At 47.9% G+C, this 19,088-nt stretch overlaps 1 protein-coding gene across 7 annotated transcripts in view; it reads left to right on the top strand.

Moving 5' to 3' along the window:
• ZCWPW1 (zinc finger CW-type and PWWP domain containing 1) overlaps positions 1–19,088 on the top strand; it is a 251,709-nt gene that overhangs the window by 147,220 nt on the left and 85,401 nt on the right. For all 7 annotated transcript variants that reach the window (XR_003853018.1, XM_029580560.1, XM_029580562.1 and 4 more), the window contains one exon: positions 3,971–4,075. Coding sequence is in view for 6 of the 7 variants with exons in the window: in XM_029580560.1 (XP_029436420.1) it covers positions 3,971–4,075 (105 nt within the window). In the remaining variant the exon portion in view is untranslated. The remainder of the gene's footprint in view (positions 1–3,970; positions 4,076–19,088) is intronic.

The following is a 19,088-nucleotide window of genomic DNA, read 5'->3' as shown; positions in this document are numbered from 1 at the left end:
AGAAGGATAGAGGTTGCAGGCAGCGACACAGGGAACATGGGCCCTCGAGGAGCGAGTACCTGATTCCAGTGAAGCAGTACTGTGGAGAGAGATGATTTCTGTACTCACTGATGATAACTAAGTTAGTTCTTCCAAGTAGAAGGATAGAGGTTGCAGGCAGCGACACAGGGAACATGGGCCCTTGAGGAGCGAGTACCGGTTTCCTGATAGCACCTGAAAAAAGCAGAGAGGCCCCTGAGGAGCAGGTACCCCGTTAGAGACCCCGAAGGGTAGTAAGAGTTCCAGATAGCGCTGGAGTGGCAGAGTAGCTTAGGAACAGAGAGCGAATCCCATCCGTACGAATCCTGTTGCTAACGCAACAAGCTAGCAAATACTGTAGGCAGATATACCTGGAAGTCGTGACATCAGAACAGGGGGACGCCCCTGAGGTTCGTGCCAACGTAGAGTTAAAGATGAGGGCGGCGTGCGCACACGCCCCCTAGAGGTACCTTGAAGGAGAATGGCGGGAGGCAGCACCAAAGCCAGTCTGGGGATGCCGGAGAGGGCGTCAAGCAGACACAGCGGCGGCCATCAGTCCAAGGTGAGCGGGAGGAGCCGAAAGTAGAGAGAGGTAGGTGGGGCAAAGCAGTCGAAGACCGACGGACGCAACAACTAGGAATGCATTTCCAGTTCTGCACACTGCTGTTCGGTCTGGCTACGGCCCCTCGCACATTCACCAAGGTTATGGTGGTTGTGGCAGCAGCCCTGAGGAAGCAAGGCCTTCTAATTCATCCCTACCTAGACGACTGGCTCATCAGGGCGAAGTCCAAGGATCTGTGTATAGAAGCTATCAGCCAGGTTGTTGGGCTCTTGGAATCGCTCGGTTGGGTGATCAATCAGGCCAAAAGCGATTTTGTCCCTTCTCAGACAATGGACTTCCTGGGCGCCCGCTTTGATACTAGTGTGGGGAGGGTCTTCCTCCCCCCAGACAGACAAAACAAGTTGATGGAGCAAGTTCAGCGCTTGCTGTCGCTCCAGCCTCCCAAAGCCTGGGACTATTTACAGGTCCTCGGTCCATGGCATCCACTCTGGAGGTGGTCCCCTGGGCCTTTGCTCATATGAGACCATTACGAGTGCTGCTTTTCCGTTGGGACCCCAAGTCGGAGGAGTTCCAGTGCCCTTTACCACTCACTGATCACGCCAGGTCCAGTCTTGGGTGGTGGCTGTGCCCACACAATCTGTCTCGAGGGGTGGACCTCGAAGTCCCGAGGAGCTGTCAGTCCCATTCAGTCCAGGGCCGCTGGTCCCCGGAGGAGTCCAGCTGGTCGATCAATCATCTGGAAACCAAAGCAGTTCGACTGGCTTTGCAACACTTTCTCCTGTGCCTCCGCAATCAGACAGTCCGGGTTCTGTCCGACAATGCGACGATGGTAGCCAAATCAACCGTCAAGGAGGCACCAAGAGTCAAGCTGTAGCCGACGAGGCGGAACAACTCATGACTTGGGGAGAAAAAACACCTTGCGCTGCTAGCGGCATCCCACATCGCAGGGAAGGACAACATACAGGCGGATTTCCTGAGTCAGAAGCGCATAGATCCAGGAAAGTGGGAACTTTCGGACCGGGCCGTGGGTCTAATTTCCAGCAGGTGGGGCACACCTCACATGGACTTGATGGCGATGCGAGACAATGCCAAGGCCCCTCGCTTCTTCAGTTGCAGAAGAGATCACGGCGCAGATGGAGTCGATGCGCTGGTACTCCCCTGGCCAATCTCAGTTCTCCTATACGTGTTTACTCCTTGGCCACTAGTGGGCAAAGTTCTGCGCAGGATAAAAATTCACCGAGGGACCATGATTCTGATAGCTCCGGAATGGCCCCGATGGCCATGGTTCGCAAATCTGGTCAATCTAGCGGTGGACGGGCCCCTACGACTCGGAAATCTTCCGCATCTCCTTCGTCAAGGCCCTATATTTTTCAACCAGGCAGATCGCTTTTGTCTAGCGGCCTGGCTTTTGAAAGGCGGAGACTGAGGAAGAAAGGGTACTCGGAGGAAGTAATTACTATGCTTCTGCAAGCCAGAAAAAAGTCTACCTCGCTATCATATGACAAGGTGTGGAGCGTTTTCGAGGAGTGGTGTCGCGAACGAAGCATTCTTCCCAGGCAAGCTTCTATTGTTCATATTTTGGCCTTTTTGCAAAATGGCTTATCCAAGGGCTTGTCTTTTAATTCCTCCGGGTACAAGTGGTGGCCCTAGGCGCTCTTGTTGGCTGCTCAGTAGCGTCGCATCCGGATGTAGTGCGTTTCCTCAGAGGGGTAAGACATTTGATTCCTCCCGTCCGTCCTGTATGTCCGTCTTGATTTGGTACTTCGCGTTTTGGCGATCCGCCGTTTGAACCCCTTAAGAAGGCGTCATTAAAAGACCTCACCTTGAAAACGGTGTTTTTGGTGGCTATCTGCTCAGCTCGCAGAATATCTGAACTACAGGCCCTCTCTTGTAGGAAACTCTTTTTGAGAATTTCGGATTCGGGAGCTCTCTTCAAACAGTTCCTTCCTTTTTGCCAAAGGTGGTCTCAACCTTTCATTTAAGTCAATCAGAAGAGCTCCCGGCTTTTCCTAATTTATCGGCCAACGTCCCACATGCGAGAGAACTTTGTTGCTTGGGTGTCCGGCGATCTTTATTCTATTTGGAAGTCATGAATCCTTTCAGTGTTTCAGATCATTTATTTGTCCTGTGGAGCGGTCCCAAAAGAGGACAGAAAGCATCTTAGTCAATGATTGCGCGAAAGTTGAAAGAGGCTATTTCGTCCGCTTACATTTGTAAAGGGCGTCCCATTCCTGAGGGATTGAAAGCCCATTCCATTCGCTCACTGGCGGCTTCTTGGGCTGAATGCCAGTTGGTTTCGCTGCAAGAAATTTGTAGAGCGGTTATATGGAAGATGCTCCATACATTTGCTCGTCACTACTGCTTGCACGTTCAGGCTCCAGATATCTGCAGTTTTGGCAGTTGGGTCCTTCGCGCGGGACTCTCAACGTCCCACCCAGTATAGGGAAGCTTTGGTACATCCCACAGTCTGGACTGATCCGGGTATGTACAGGGAAAAGAAAATTGGTTCTTACTTGCTAATTTTTGTTCCTGTAGTATCACGGATCAGTCCAGACGCCCGCCCTGGGAGTGGGTATTTCAAGAGTCCGTGCTCATATTCCGTTTTAATGCAGATCACTAAGAAGGAATGCTACAGGTTGTTTTCAATTTTTCTATAGTTCAAGTTCTATTAGGGAGGAGGAATAGCCTAGTGGTTAGAGCAGTGGACAAGTCCTGCTGTTGCTCCTTGTGACCTTGGGCAAGTCACTTTACCCTCCATTACCTCAGGTACAAAACTTAGATTGTAAGCCCTCTGGGGATAGAGAAATACCTACAGTACCTGAATGTAAACCGGTGTGATATCTCAATTGAGATCGAATGTCGGTATATAAAAATAATAATAATTATTATTATTATTGCTTGATTCGTTGTTCATGTGGTTAACTGTTATTCTGCTTTGATAATCTATACACTGAAGGGATGCAGGTGGCACACCAGGTTAAGAGAGGGTGCCCTTAACCTGGTGTGCCACCTACAGTACCTGAATGTAAACCGGTGTGATATCTCAATTGAGATCGAATGTCGGTATATAAAAATAATAATAATTATTATTATTATTGCTTGATTCGTTGTTCATGTGGTTAACTGTTATTCTGCTTTGATAATCTATACACTGAAGGGATGCAGATGGCACACCAGGTTAAGAGAGGGTGCCCTTCAAGTTTTTCTCTGTCTCCATCTGCTGGAAGAGAGGCATAACCCACAGCCTGGACTGATCCGGGGTACTACAGGAATGAAAATTAGCAGGTAAGAACCAATTTTCTTTTCTACTTTGTGACAACAGTCCAGAAGGGATGCTCTCCCGTTCCTAACTCGTTTCATTAATTTCTCAGTACTGTTTTTCACTTTCAGTCCAAATACCACATCACCTTCCTTGGGGATTGTGTGTCCCGTGCATGGATCCCTACCTCCATGCTGAAGAACTTTAATGAGATGTCCACAGATGACACTGGGTTGGTGAGTATGTTTGTTTCCTTGAGCTATGAAACCCTTGCCCATGATGAAGTTGGAGGGGGGCAGGTAGAAGAGCAAGGAAGTTTCTTACTATGCTGTAATATAATTCAGTTGTTGATGTGAGGTGTATGGGAATGGGTGTGCCCTAGTATCAGTATACTGAGTTGGGACAAACTCAGGAATATGAATTTGAGTCTTATTTATTTATTTATTTATTTAAAAGTTTTTTATATACCGCACATGGGGTCACTTACGTGTCCGTCTAGGCGGTTTACAATTTACATACACAATAAAAACAATTTGAACATAAGACACAAAGTCTTTCCTGCTACAGACTGACTGTGTGACTTTGAGGCAATTGCTTTATCTCCTTGTGAGTTAGTTCTAATCCTAGCTTGGTCACTCACACTCTTTAGCTTTGGAGGCGGTACTGGGTCACATGGACTGGTGGCAGGGATGAGTTTGAAACCTCCGTCTACAAATATGACATTTCTGTGCTCTCACCATTAAGGTTGCCTTGGGTACTCTGTCATTAATCTCAGTTTCCCTGTATGTACCCAGATCAGTCCAGACTCCTGGGTTTATGCCTTCCTTCCAGCAGATGTTTAACTGACACTGCCATATAGCCTACCGTGCCTCCTGCAATCCCTCAGTATTTCTCTGTCTCCAGCAGATGGTCCGGGGGCTCCACTCACAGTCTGATTTAAAAAAAAAAAGGGAGTTAGCTAGTTTCTTTTTGGTTTGATTGCTAATTTTGAATTAAGTTCTTTTAGTAAAAAAAAAAAAAAAAAAAGACCAAAAGCTTACTGAAGTAAGTCGGGCTCCCGCTTGTAGGTCTTTGCCTCCCAGGGGGTTGGCAGGTCCTGAGGGGACCATCCCCCCTGGTTCTGCAGGCGGCTGTGGCTCAGGGTCGAGGGCCCTAACTGTGCCTAGTAGGCAGCCCAGCTTGGGGTGATACCGGAGAGTCCGGATCACTCACCCCAATCAGACCACTTCAGGACTCAGGACAGCGGAGCAGGTCAGATGGCGTTCCTTTTTTCTGTAAAAAAAAAAAAAAAAAGGCTTGATTTTTTCACGGTTTCTCCCTTCTTGCGGCGGCACTCTGGGGGTATTTTCTTTCTTTTCTTAGTTTTTTTTTCTGTCGACCCGGCGACTCGATGCCATACGGTCCGGCCTGCATCACGTGTGGGGCGGATTGCGTGCGCCTCTCGCGGGATGGGCTTTGCTCGGCCTGCATCCCCGGGGGCGAAGGAACGTCGCGGCCGGTCAGGGGGGTTCTTGTGAGGCGCAGCTCCCTGGCGATTGCCATCGGGGACCTGCCTGCCTCCTCTCGCAGATCGGGGCCGGTGAGCGCGGGAAACGCCGCCATTTTGGGAGCCGCTTCAATCGCGGCTCCGATCGCAGAAGAGGACGCTGATTTACCGCCCCCCCTCTCCCCACAGCAGTCGGCTGCAAGGATCGAGCCACTGGCAGCAGCTGCAGGGGGAGGGTTGGATGGCGATGTTGGCACGGATTCTGAAGATTCTTCGTCTCCTTTTTCCTCAGATTTCATTTTGGCTATGCACAGGGCTTTTAAGGCTCGCAAGGCCTTAAAGAGACAGGCTCCTAAGTCAGGGGGATTCGAGGCCCCCCCCCCCCCCCCCCCCCACCTAAAAGGCAAAACCAGACCCTGGATCCCGAGAAATTTCCCAAAGCGCAATGGCCATTACGGGCCATGCGCACCCCCCCCCCCCCCCCCGGGAGGATTCGGACTTGGTTTTGGAGTCCACAGATCCGGAGGATCCAGAGGAGAGTGCTCTTCCCCCGCGGGGGGTTGAAGGAGTCAGTGACCACGCTCAAGGCTCTGCATGACAGAGTCAGGTCACTGAGGGTGACGATCCTAAGGTGGTTCGCCTGTTCCAGAGGGAGGAACTGGGTCCGCTAATTCCAGCTATCCTGGAGGAGTTAGGGATTGCGGCTCCACCGGAGGAATCTTGCTTGGGTTCCATGGACCCAGTATTATTGGGCCTGAGTGGTCCTCCTTCAGCCTTTCCTTTTCATTTTTCGGCTACCGATTAATTTTTTCGTGAATGGGATACCCCAGATCTGGGATTGAAGGTTTCGAAGGCTATAGATAAGCTGTATCCTCTTCCAGAGGATACTTTAGATATACTTCGGGTTCCGAAGGTGGATTCTGCGGTTTCGGCAGTGACAAAACGGACGACCATTCCGGTTACAGGGGCTACGGCACTTAAGGACCTTCAAGATCGGAAGTTAGAAGTGCAGCTTAAGAAGATTTTTGAAGTCTCTGCCCTAGGGGTTCGGGCGGCGATGTGTAGTAATTTTGCCCTGAGAGCGGGGCTTCGCTGGGTGCAACAATTGTTAGCCAATGAGGGCCTTTCAGAAGATGAAGCGAAACAGGCGGGCCGTCGCGAAGTGGTGGTGGCCTATAGTGCTGATGCCCTTCATGATCTTCTGCGCACTTCCGCTCGCTCCATGCTCTCGGCGGTTTCAGCTCGCCGGCTGTTGTGGTTGTGGAATTGGGCAGCGGATGGGGCATCCAAATCCCGTTTAGGTTCCTTGCCTTTTAAAGGGAAGCTTCTTTTTGGGAAGGAATTGGAGGATATGATTCAGTCACTGGGTGAGAATAAGGTTCATCGCCTGCCGGAGGACAGGACGTGATCCAGGGGGTCCTTCTCGGCGCAATCTCGATTTCAAGGGGCTCGCAAGTCTCGCCCGATTCGTCCCAACACTTCTTCCTTTCGTCCCGCACCAACGCACCAGCAGTCTTGGTCCCAGACCTCTCGAGGCCGGCGTTTTGACAGACCTGGAGTTTCCCAACTGTCTGCCGGGGGAAAGCCTGCGCAATGATGTCAGGCCGGTCCTTTCCTTTTCTTTTGTTAAGCATTAAAGATTAGAAGTTCTTGCTCAGGAAGCCACAGCCTTTGGAACAGGCATTCTTAGAGTAGATCTTACTGCCTTCCTCCTGAAATACTTGGTCTTTGGTACTTCCTACTCATATGGACTGGTGTAACAGGATGAAATGAAACAAAAAATGTTATTGCCTGTTAATTTTCTGTGCATGAATCCTGCTATACCAGTCCAGGACTCTTCCAGCATGTTGGGCTGTAAGAAGAGAAAAGAAGGGTCACGTGATGCTGTGCTGTTGAATGGATGCAGCTTCCAGCCCCGCGAGCCTTTTACAACCTCCTCCCTCGATTCTCCTGGCCGAAACCATGATCAGAATGATGGACAAGGCAGCCAAAAACTCCCTGCCTATGCTGTGGGGAGATCAAATGGTTCATGCTAAGCAAACCTGCAGAAAAGCTGCACTCGTTCAGGCGGCCTGCAGTGAAGAGTAGGCCTCTGATGAAGAAAACATGGACAACGGCCCTCTTCCCGCGGACCTGGTGGAGGCAGTCAAAATGGCCATGAACCAGCTCGGCACCAAAATCCACTCCAGTCTAGATGCCAAACTGGAACCCATTGTGAATAAGGTGTGTCAAGTTGGATCAGGCCCATAGGGCCTTGACACCTGTCCCGAAAGCTAATGAGTGGCCGTGGGCTGTGATTGTCCGGGTGCACAATTTCCAAGAGAAATACCACCTCCTAGATGCTGGCCGAAAGGTGAAAGAAATTAAATATCAGGGCCATCGCATATTCGTTTTTCAAGATTATTCTGCGGAGGTACAGCACCGCAGAGTGGCGTACGTGGAGGTTAAACGTGAGCTACGCAATCTGGGGGTGAAGAATGCCATGCTTTACCTGGCTCGTTTTAGGATGTACCATGCTGGCAAATCAGAGATTTGCAACTTGCAGGAGGCCCAAGCATTGACCCAAAAGCGCAGGAGGGCTGGAGCGGCAGCAGCAGTTGGAGCGTCTTGAAGTTCTCCTTCATTATAGATACTTTTTCTCTTGCTGTATTTCTTGTTTTAAATACACTACTAGTTTGACTGGTTCCCCGTTCCTGTTTCTGGGCCGCTACTAGAGCTGTGATGGCCCTGCTTGTTTACTGGGGCCCATGTGCTTATTCATTCATAGTTTTGGGCTCATTAATTATCTCAGTTGTGGGGCTCGGGGCAGGGTGGGGGGAGATTTTATGGGTGTTTCTAGGCGTGGGTTGCTGTGGGAGTTAGCCTACTGGATATTTCTCTAATCATTCACTGCACCTTTCTAAAGGAAGGGACTCCCTTCCTGCACCTCTCAAATTGTTTGTAAATCGATGTGATATGTAAATCGAACACTGGTGTATAAAAACAAATAAATAAATATTTGCGGGAAGCCTTTTTTCCTTATTCAGCTTTATCCAGATACTTCTATCCTCTTGGAGCGGCAATGGTGAAGTGCACATCGTTTGTGCTGGGCGACTGTTTACTAGAACACCTTCTACCTCTATAGAGTGCTGTCCTTAGTTTGTGACGGAAACTTTTATGCATCTGCATTGATCAAGTCATGGACTGGAACAGCTATTCTCTCCTCAATATATCACAGAGACCTATCTGGTTTGGGTTGATTTGTCTGGGGTGATGAAGTGGGGCTGGTACCTTGCGGGATTGCAGTTTTGGATGACTATTCTGATTTGGATATCCCTTCATCTGCCTTGGGTGTTCCATGTTGAGCTGGGGGTAGGACTGGGGTGTTTATGGTTCATCCCTTGGATAGCTTGCTCTGGGCTTTGAGATGTTATGTTCTTTGGGGTTCGGGGGGGGGGTGTTGTGGTTGATGGGAGGATTGAGCTGATTGGTGAGGTTTTGTGGTTTGTTTGGGGAGTGCTCTTATTACAAAATCGTCGGTTCTGCATTGAAGCCATGCTTTTCTTTTGCTATCCCTTTGGTTTTGGGCACGCATTTTGTGTTTTTATGGACAATGGCCAACTTGTTTTTAAATTTTCTCTCTCCCAATGTGCAGGGCATAGGATCTCCAGTCAAGGGCAGGTGTATTTTGGATTATCTTAACAAGGGGGCACAGGTGGTCTTTCTTCAAGAAACCCACTTAACAGGCATCAAGCCTGCTAAATTAATTAGGGACTGGGTTGGCCGAGCAGAATACTCCTCCTATAATTTCAAATGTAGGGGTGTGTGATTCTTAATTCATAGAGGGCTGCAAGGTGCAAAAAGATCTTGAAAGACGATTTGTCTTCCTGGAATGCTCTTAAATGGGGAGCACTTTACTTTAATAAACGTCTGTGGCCCTAATGTAGGCCAGCAGAAATTTTATTTGCAGCTGTGCGAGCAGATAAACATCTTTTCTTCCTCCACCCTTATTTTGGGTGGGGATTGGAATGTTGGCCTAGATCCTGGCCTTGACAGGACCGTGGGCAGCCAGCCTGGAGGCATTGTGGATTCTTTAAAGGCCATGATGACGTGCTTAGATTTGGTGGTTCCCTATACGTACTCGGATCAGTCCAGACAATGGGTTGTATCCCTGTTCCAGCAGAGGGAGTCAGAGGAAAACTTGAAGGGTGCTCTCCCAGACACAGGTGCGCCCTCTGCGTCCCTTCAGTATTAAGAATATCAAAGCCAGAGGAAAAACGGAGGATGGATCATGGAAAATCAAACAAACAACTGTAAACATGTACAAAATGTACGAAAACTTGAGTTTAAGATCAAGAGGGTGGGCTTCTGGACTGATCCATGGTACTACAGGAACGAAAATTAGCAGGTAAGGAATAATTTTATTTTCCCTGTACGTACCTGGATCAGTCCAGACAGTACCAAAGCTTCCCTATGTAGGGTGGGCCCCGGATAGCCCTGCTCGAATGACCTGAGTGCCAAACGAGACAAAACCCGGAGGTTGGAGATTCAAACGATAAAGACGGGCAAAAGTATGCAACGACTTCCAGGTAGCCGCCCTGCAAATCGCCTGTGGAGAGACCGCTTGAGCCCGAAGGGAGTGAGCCTTAATGCCCTCCGGAGGTGGCTTCCCGGCACCAATATATGCTGCAGAGATGGCTGCCTTCAGCCAGCGAGCAATAGTAGTTTTGGAAGCCGCATTCCCCTTCCTGGGACCGTCGGAAGTCATTGGTAACTTCCAAGTAGCGCAGAAGAGCTCGCTTAACATCAAGCTGTCAAAGTTCCTTGGAATCCTCGTCAGGGAAGGATGGAAGCTCCACTGATTGGTTCAGATGAAAGGCTGAGACCACCTTCGGCAGAAAAGAGGGCACTATACTCAAGGATACTCCCGAGTCTGAGAAGCGGAGGAAGGGTTCTCTGCACGACAGCGCTTGGATCTCCGAGATCCTGCGGGCAGAACATATAGACACCAAGAAGACAGTCTTAAGCGTTAAATGTTTGCGTGTAGCTCTGCGCAACGGCTCGAAGGGCGGCCCGCCCAAGATCCGAAGAACCAAATTTAAGCTCCAGGAGGGACATAAGCGGCGAAGCAGTGGATGTAGGTGCTTCACTCCCCTTAAAAAGCGGACTATGTCCGGATGCGAGGAAAGAGGAGCCCCGTCCAGGCGACGGATGAGAGAACCAAGGGTGGCCACCTGAATCCTCAGGGAATTCTGGAAGCCAAATTTAGGCTCTTAGGTAGAAAGATTAAATCCAGAACCTCCAGGGTAGCATTCTCTGAAATGCTCCCTGTTCCACGCGCAGGTCACCAGAGGCAGGCAGAGCTCCGGAGTCTCAATGCGTGGATGAGACGATGGTGCAAGGAAGAGGGATTCAGTTTTGTTAGGAACTGGGGAACCTTTTGGGGAAGGGGGAGTCTCTTCCGAAGGGATGGGCTCCACCTTAACCAGGGTGGAACCAGACTGCTGGCGCAAACCTTTAAAAAGGAGATAGAGCAGCTTTTAAACTAGAACAAAGGGGAAAGCCGACAGTCGCTCAGCAGCGCATGGTTCGGAGAGATGTATCTTTAAAGGATACTAATGATGCATTAGAATTAGGGCATCCCGACAGTGAGGTTCCAATAATAAGAAAAGCAGTCCAAGTGCCTGTAACTAAAAATTCACCTGAGCTAAAAAATTCTAACTTATCCCTATCAATTAAAAAGCAGAATAAAAATACAATCAAAAAACAAACTTTGAAATGTTTGTATGCTAATGCCAGAAGTCTAAGAAGTAAGATGGGAGAACTAGAATGTATAGCAGTAAATGATGACATAGACTTAATTGGCATCTCAGAGACATGGTGGAAAGAGGATAACCAATGGGACAGTGCTATACCGGGGTACAAATTATATCGCAATGACAGAGAGGAGCAGTCGGGAGGAGGTGTGGCGCTTTATGTCCAGGATGGCATAGAGTCTAACAGGATAAACATCCTGCATGAGACTAAATACAAAATTGAATCTTTATGGGTAGAAATCCCTTGTGTATCAGGGAAGACTACAGTGATAGGGGTATACTACCGTCCACCTGGTCAAGATGGTGAGATGGACAGTGAAATGCTAAGAGAAATTAGGGAAGCTAACCAAATTGGTAGTGCAGTAATAATGGGAGACTTCAATTACCCCAATATAGACTGGGTAAATGTATCATCGGGTCACGCTAGAGAGATAACGTTCCTGGATGGAATAAATGATAGCTTTATGGAGCAATTGGTTCAGGAACCGACGAGAGAGGGAGCAATTTTAGATCTAATTCTCAGTGGAGCACAGGACTTGGTGAGAGAGGTAACGGTGGTGGGGCCACTTGGCAATAGTGATCATAATATGATCAAATTTGATTTAATGACTGGAAAAGGAACAGTGTGCAAATCCAAGGCTCTCGTGCTAAACTTTCAAAAGGGAAACTTTGATAAAATGAGAAAAATTGTTAGAAAAAAACTGAAAGGAGCAGCTACAAAAGTAAAAAATGTCCAAGAGGCGTGGTCATTGTTAAAAAATACCATTCTAGAAGCACAGTCCAGATGTATTCCACACATTAAGAAAGGTGGAAAGAAGGCAAAACGATTACCGGCATGGTTAAAAGGGGAGGTGAAAGAAGCTATTTTAGCCAAAAGATCTTCATTCAAAAATTGGAAGAAGGATCCAACAGAAGAAAATAGGATAAAGCATAAACATTGGCAAGTTAAATGTAAGACATTGATAAGACAGGCTAAGAGAGAATTTGAAAAGAAGTTGGCTGTAGAGGCAAAAACTCACAGTAAAAACTTTTTTAAATATATCCGAAGCAGAAAGCCTGTGAGGGAGTCAGTTGGACCGTTAGATGATCGAGGGGTTAAAGGGGCACTTAGAGAAGATAAGGCCATCGCGGAAAGATTAAATGATTTCTTTGCTTCGGTGTTTACTGAAGAGGATGTTGGGGAGGTACCCGTAATGGAGAAGGTTTTCATGGGTAATGATTCAGATGGACTGAATCAAATCACGGTGAACCTAGAAGATGTGGTAGGCCTGATTGACAAACTGAAGAGTAGTAAATCACCTGGACCGGATGGTATACACCCCAGAGTTCTGAAGGAACTAAAAAATGAAATTTCAGACCTATTAGTAAAAATTTGTAACTTATCATTAAAATCATCCATTGTACCTGAAGACTGGAGGATAGCAAATGTAACCCCAATATTTAAAAAGGGCTCCAGGGGCGATCCGGGAAACTACAGACCGGTTAGCCTGACTTCAGTGCCAGGAAAAATAGTGGAAAGTGTTATAAACATCAAAATCACAGAACATATAGAAAGACATGGTTTAATGGAACAAAGTCAGCATGGCTTTACCCAGGGCAAGTCTTGCCTCACAAATCTGCTTCACTTTTTTGAAGGAGTTAATAAACATGTGGATAAAGGTGAACCGGTAGATATAGTATACTTGGATTTTCAGAAGGCGTTTGACAAAGTTCCTCATGAGAGGCTTCTAGGAAAAGTAAAAAGTCATGGGATAGGTGGCGATGTACTTTCGTGGATTGCAAACTGGCTAAAAGACAGGAAACAGAGAGTAGGATTAAATGGGCAATTTTCTCAGTGGAAGGGAGTGGACAGTGGAGTACCTCAGGGTTCTGTGTTGGGACCCTTACTGTTCAATATATTTATAAATGATCTGGAAAGAAATACGACGAGTGAGATAATCAAATTTGCAGATGACACAAAATTGTGCAGAGTAGTTAAATCACAAGCAGATTGTGATAAATTGCAGGAAGACCTTGTGAGACTGGAAAATTGGGCATCCAAATGGCAGATGAAATTTAATGTGGATAAGTGCAAGGTGATGCATATAGGGAAAAATAACCCATGCTATAATTACACGATGTTGGGTTCCATATTAGGTGCTACAACCCAAGAAAGAGATCTAGGTGTCATAGTGGATAACACATTGAAATCGTCGGTTCAGTGTGCTGCGGCAGTCAAAAAAGCAAACAGAATGTTGGGAATTATTAGAAAAGGAATGATGAATAAAACGGAAAATGTCATAATGCCTCTGTATCGCTCCATGGTGAGACCGCACCTTGAATACTGTGTACAATTCTGGTCGCCGCATCTCAAAAAAGATATAATTGCGATGGAGAAGGTACAGAGAAGGGCTACCAAAATGATAAGGGGAATGGAACAACTCCCCTATGAGGAAAGACTAAAGAGGTTAGGACTTTTCAGCTTGGAGAAGAGACGACTGAGGGGGGATATGATAGAGGTGTTTAAAATCATGAGAGGTCTAGAACGGGTAGATGTGAATCGGTTATTTACTCTTTCGGATAGTAGAAGGACTAGGGGACACTCCATGAAGTTAGCATGGGGCACATTTAAAACTAATCGGAGAAAGTTCTTTTTTACTCAACGCACAATTAAACTCTGGAATTTGTTGCCAGAGAATGTGGTTCGTGCAGTTAGTATAGCTGTGTTTAAAAAAGGATTGGATAAGTTCTTGGAGGAGAAGTCCATTACCTGCTATTAAGTTCACTTAGAGAATAGCCACTGCCATTAGCAATGGTTACATGAAATAGACTTAGTTTTTGGGTACTTGCCAGGTTCTTATGTCCTGGATTGGCCACTGTTGGAAACAGGATGCTGGGCTTGATGGACCCTTGGTCTGACCCAGTATGGCATTTTCTTATGTTCTTCTTATGTTCTTATGTTCTTCTCAAGGCCTCGCTGCAGAAAGGAGAGGATCTGGACTACAGAAGCGTGATGAGGCGATATCTGGATGGAATCACACCAGACTTCGAAAACTTTCCAGACCCTGACATAGGAAATGGAAGTGGACGTCTTCCTGGCCCTCAAGAGTGTCGAGATAACCTGCTCCGGGTAGCCCTGTCTTTGTAATCTGCGCCTCTCAAAAGCCAGGCCGCAAGACAGAAGCAATCTGCCCAGTCGAAAAATAGAGGACCCTGACGCAGCAGATTCTGCAGATGTCCCAGGCGAAGAGGTCCACGAACCATGGTTTTCGGGGCCACTCCGATGCTACCAGGATTATTAGCCCCTGGTGAATTTCTATCCGTCGAAGCACTTTGCCCACCAGGGGCCATGGTGGAAACACATAGAGCAGGAAATGTCGGCCATGGGAGGACTAGGGCATCTACGCCTTCTGCGCCATGTTCCCTTCTGCGACTGAAGAAGTACGGAGGCTTCGCATTCCGCTGAGTGGCCATCAGGTCCAGATGGGGGGACCCCCATCGTCTGACGAGGAATGACATCGCTTCAGCGGAGAGTTCCCATTCCCCGGGATCTATGTGCTGGCGGCTTAAAAAGTCCGCCTGAACATTGTCGACTCCTGCTATGTGGGAGACCGCCAGGTGGGAGAGATGGAGCTCCGCCCAAGCCATTAACTTGTCCATCTCCCGAGAGACATGTAGGCTCTTTGTTCCCCCTTGACGATTGATGTACGCTACTGTAGTGGCATTGTTGGAGAGGATCCTTACCGCTCTGTTATGAACCAGAGGAAGGAAGTGCTTCAATGAGAGACGAACCGCTCTGGTCTCCAGACGGTTGATTGGCCATGTTTCCTGCACTGACGACCATTGCCCCTGAGCAGACTGCGATTGACACACCGCTCCCCAGCCGGAGAGACTGGCATCTGTGGTGGTGATCACCCACTGAGGGATCTGTAAGTCCACTCCCAGGAGCAAGTGGTCCAGACAGAGCCACCAGCTTAGGCTGTCCTTGGCAACCTCCGATAGGGGCAGGAGGGCTTGGAACTCTTGAGAGACAGGCTTCCAGCGGGAGAGCAATGCTCTCTGCAACGGTCTCATATGTGCAAAGGCCCAAGGAAATAGATCTATAGTAGAAGCCATCGAGCCCAGGACCTGAAGATAATCCCATGCTGTGGGGAGAGGGAGACAGCGGAATTGCTGTACCTGAGAGATAAGAGACTGAGCACGATCGTGATGGAGGAAGACCTTGCCCACGCTGGTATCGAAGTGAGCTCCCAAAAAATCGATCGACTGAGAGGGCGAAAGGCTGCTTTTGGCAAAGTTATTGACCCATCCCAGAGAGTGCAGGAGGTGCAAGACTCTGTTGAGTGCCCGATGACAAAGATCCAGGGTCTTTGCTTGGATGAGCCAGTCGTCCAGATAGGGATGGACCAGAATCCCTTCTCTTCGTAGGGCCAGACCGAACGGTAAGGCCTGAAATTGAAAATGTTGTCCAAGTATCTTGAACCGAAGGAAGCGTTGATGCTGCTTCAGGATAGGAATGTGAAGGTAAGCCTCCGTGAGATCCAAAGAGGCTAAGAATTCTCCGCGATGAACCGCTGCTATCATGGATCGCAATGTTTCCATCCTGAAGTGTGGGATTTTGAGGGCCTTGTTGACCATCTTGAGATCCAGGATTGGCCGGAATGCACCCTCCTTTTTGGGGACTACGAAGTAGATGGAATGGCCTAATCCTTGTTCAGGAGGATGGTCCCTAGGTCCAGGAGGCGGTCTAGTGTTTGTCGAACTATATATTGTTTCTGCAGGGTTCCACAGGAAGAAAAGAGAAATCTGTCTCTTAAGGGGCAAACAAAGTCTAAAGCGTAGCTGTGCTGTAGAATATCCAGGACCCATTTGTCCGAAGTAATTTTGACACACTCCCCGAAGAAGAGGGAAAGACGTCCCCCTATCCTGAGAGTTGAGGAGTGGATCGGCAAGGCTTCATTGGGCTGGCTTGGAGGGGGCCCCTTGGGAGAAGCCATCTCGGGCTGGTCTGCGCCCCAGAAAGAACTGAGACCAGGACTGCAACTGTGAGGAAGAAAGCTTCTGTGAAGGTGGCCTTGGATCCGTGGTACTACAGGAACGAAAATTAGCAGGTAAGGAATAATTTTCTTATGTTTGGAGGGAGCAAAACCCATCGGGCAGAGATTATACCTGCTACTCAACCCGCTATCAGTCTTACAGCTGGATTGACTTTTTTCTATGTTCTCGTCTGCTATTATTTAGGATGGGGTTGGCAGATATTTGGCCAGGCACCCTTTCAGATCATTGCCCTATTTTGCTGCCGTTGAGCACCACAAGTGGGCCTGCCACGGGACGGGGTTGAAGATTTAATGCTTCCCTCCTGCGTTCATCGCCCTTCTGTGATATGATCCGGAGTTTTGTACACGAGTTTTTCGAGGTTCACAGTACTGAGGATTACTCTCCAGTTCTTTTATGGGAGACGCTTAAAACTGTTTTACGCTTCACTTCTCATCGGAAGAAGGAATACGAATGCCGTAAGCAGTTCCTGGAGGCTCAAATCGGACTGCTGGAGAAGGTGCATAAATGTACTGGTTCTTACCACATCTATAAGGCACTGGAGAAATGCAGAGCATTGCTCCAGGGGTTGCAGCTGGAAGGCGTGGAACAGGTTCTTCGGTATTCAAAACAGCGAGTATACGAGTTTGGCAATAAGTCCAGGGCTATGTTGGCCAGGTTGTTGACGCATTGGTCGCAAAGGACGTTGAACCCGGGTCCGCAAGGCCGATGGCTCCTTGGCCCACTGTAAGGAAGCAATTAATGATCAATTTAAGGAATTTTTCCATCAGCTATATCCGGCTGATGGCTCTGTTTCGGATAAAGCGATTGAAAATTACCTAGCTGAGGTTCGGTTGCTATCTCTGACTCCCAGAAAGAGAGGCTGATGGCTCCTCTATCAACTTTGGAGATACAAGATGCAATCTCACGTCTCCCAGGGAGGAAAAGTCCAGGCCCTGATGGTTTCCCAGTGGAATTTTATAAGCACTTTGAGTTGATAAAACTCTTAAACTTTGTTTTTGATTATTTACAGGTCCATCCAAAACTGCACAGGAAATCTGTTTGACGCTATGATAATCTTGCTTCATAAGCAGGGATGGGATCTGTTTCAACCTGAAGCTTATAGACCTATCTTCCTACTGAATGCAGACATCAAAATCTTAGCCAAAGTTCTTCAGATTCAATTAGAGTGTTGTATGGGATCATTGCTGGGGTCTGATTAAACGGGCTTCATTAGTGGCCGCTCATCGGTAAATAACACTCATCGCTTGTTTGATATAATGGCCCTGGCCCAAAAGGAGAAGACGTCTGGATTAGTGATTAGCTTGGATGCGGAGAAGGCCTTTGGCTGTCTTCTCTGGCCTTTTCTTTTTCCAGTTTTAGAGAAATACAAGTTCCCGGCCCTGTTCTGCGGATGGGTACAGGCATTGTATAACTGTCCGAAAGCTAGTATTCTCATCAATCGTCAAGTGTCTATTCATTTTTCTATTGAAAAAGTTACTTCACAGGGATGCCCGCTACCACCTCTGTTATTTAACTTAGCCATAGAGCCTCTCGCAGCGCAGTTATGGGACCTCTCCACCTTGGTGGATTTCCGGTCGGGGACGCGCCGACATTTAATCTTGTTCTATGCGGACGATGTTCTCTTATTTTTATCTAACCCCGGTAGGGAAGATCTGGTGTTGCTGGCCAAGTTGGCAGCATTTGGTGTGGTGGCAGGATATAAAGTCAACTACCATAAATAGGTCATTTTCCCTATTGGGAGTTGTAGGGTAGGTTGCTGCTTGTTTTACTCCTTTCAAACGTATGTCAACCTCTCTTAAATATTTGGGCATTGCTATACCTAGTGCTCTGGGAAATCTCTACAGGCTGAACTACGCCCCAGTGGTCACCAAGATCAGGTGGAATCTGAGGGAATGGCAGGGCCATTATCTTTCCTTGGGGGGGGCAGGATAAATGTAATCAAAATTAATATTTTACCTATCCTTTCTTACCTATTCCAGTATGTTCCGTGTTTTTTTCCACAGGGTTTTTTCGCCTCTCTTAATAGTGCTCTTTTGGATTTTCTATGGGATGGAAAAGTAGAGAGGATTGGTCTTCGAACTTTATGTAGGCCCAAGAAGTGGGGTAGGATGGCCTTTCTTGACTTTAAGGCTTATTTTTGGGCAGCACGCCTCTTTGGAATCTTCACATGGCTGTATGGAGATCAGTCTTCTCCCCAGCCCTTGGCTTGTGGCTTGGATTTTATGTCTTTGTTATCTTGCGCCCCAATGCCACCAGAAGGCAGGAGAGCCGGTCACCCCTACCTCCTTATTGCCTGTACAGTTAAAACATGGAAAGCAATGTGCAGGGGCTTGGGTATCTTGGGCTGGGGGCCCTTCGCCTTTACTCCCCTCTGGAAAAATCCAGCGTTATCCATTCATACATTCAGCCTAGCTACCAAGTAATGGTGGGAGGCTGATTTATGTTGCCTAGGGCATCTATACGATGACGAAAGGCTTCTTTCTTTTTCAGATTTGCAGGATGAATTTGAGATTCCTGACTCTTCTCAGTCCTATTATGACTGTCTGCGGGTGGAGCTGGCACAACGGGAGCACAAAGATTGGCGTTGGTCTACTACTACACCTCTAGAACTTGCCTTCACTAAGGGCTTTGTCAGGAGAAAGACCTGTTCTATTCTGTATCGTGCAATATGCCAGACCACCCTGGACAAACATCCTGTCCTAAAGGTGGAAAGGCAGTGAACAATGGATCTGAAGATCTCTATAAGCACACAGGACTTGAGAGGGATTTGATAAAGGGCACATAAATCCTCGATCTGTGCTAAAAGGGCTGAGTTGATGGTTCGGCTGATTATGCGCACCTATAGACATCCCTTGTTCTTCTCCAAGTTCTCGACCTGTGCCTCTCCTTTCTGCTGGCGCAGGTGCAGCTAACCTGGTTCATATCTGCACG

This window comes from Rhinatrema bivittatum, chromosome 16 (genome assembly GCF_901001135.1).
Source record: "Rhinatrema bivittatum chromosome 16, aRhiBiv1.1, whole genome shotgun sequence".
In the NCBI taxonomy this organism is placed as follows: Eukaryota; Metazoa; Chordata; class Amphibia; order Gymnophiona; family Rhinatrematidae; genus Rhinatrema; species Rhinatrema bivittatum.
Note: the sequence above shows the minus strand (reverse complement) of the source record. Positions and strands in the feature narration are given on the sequence as shown.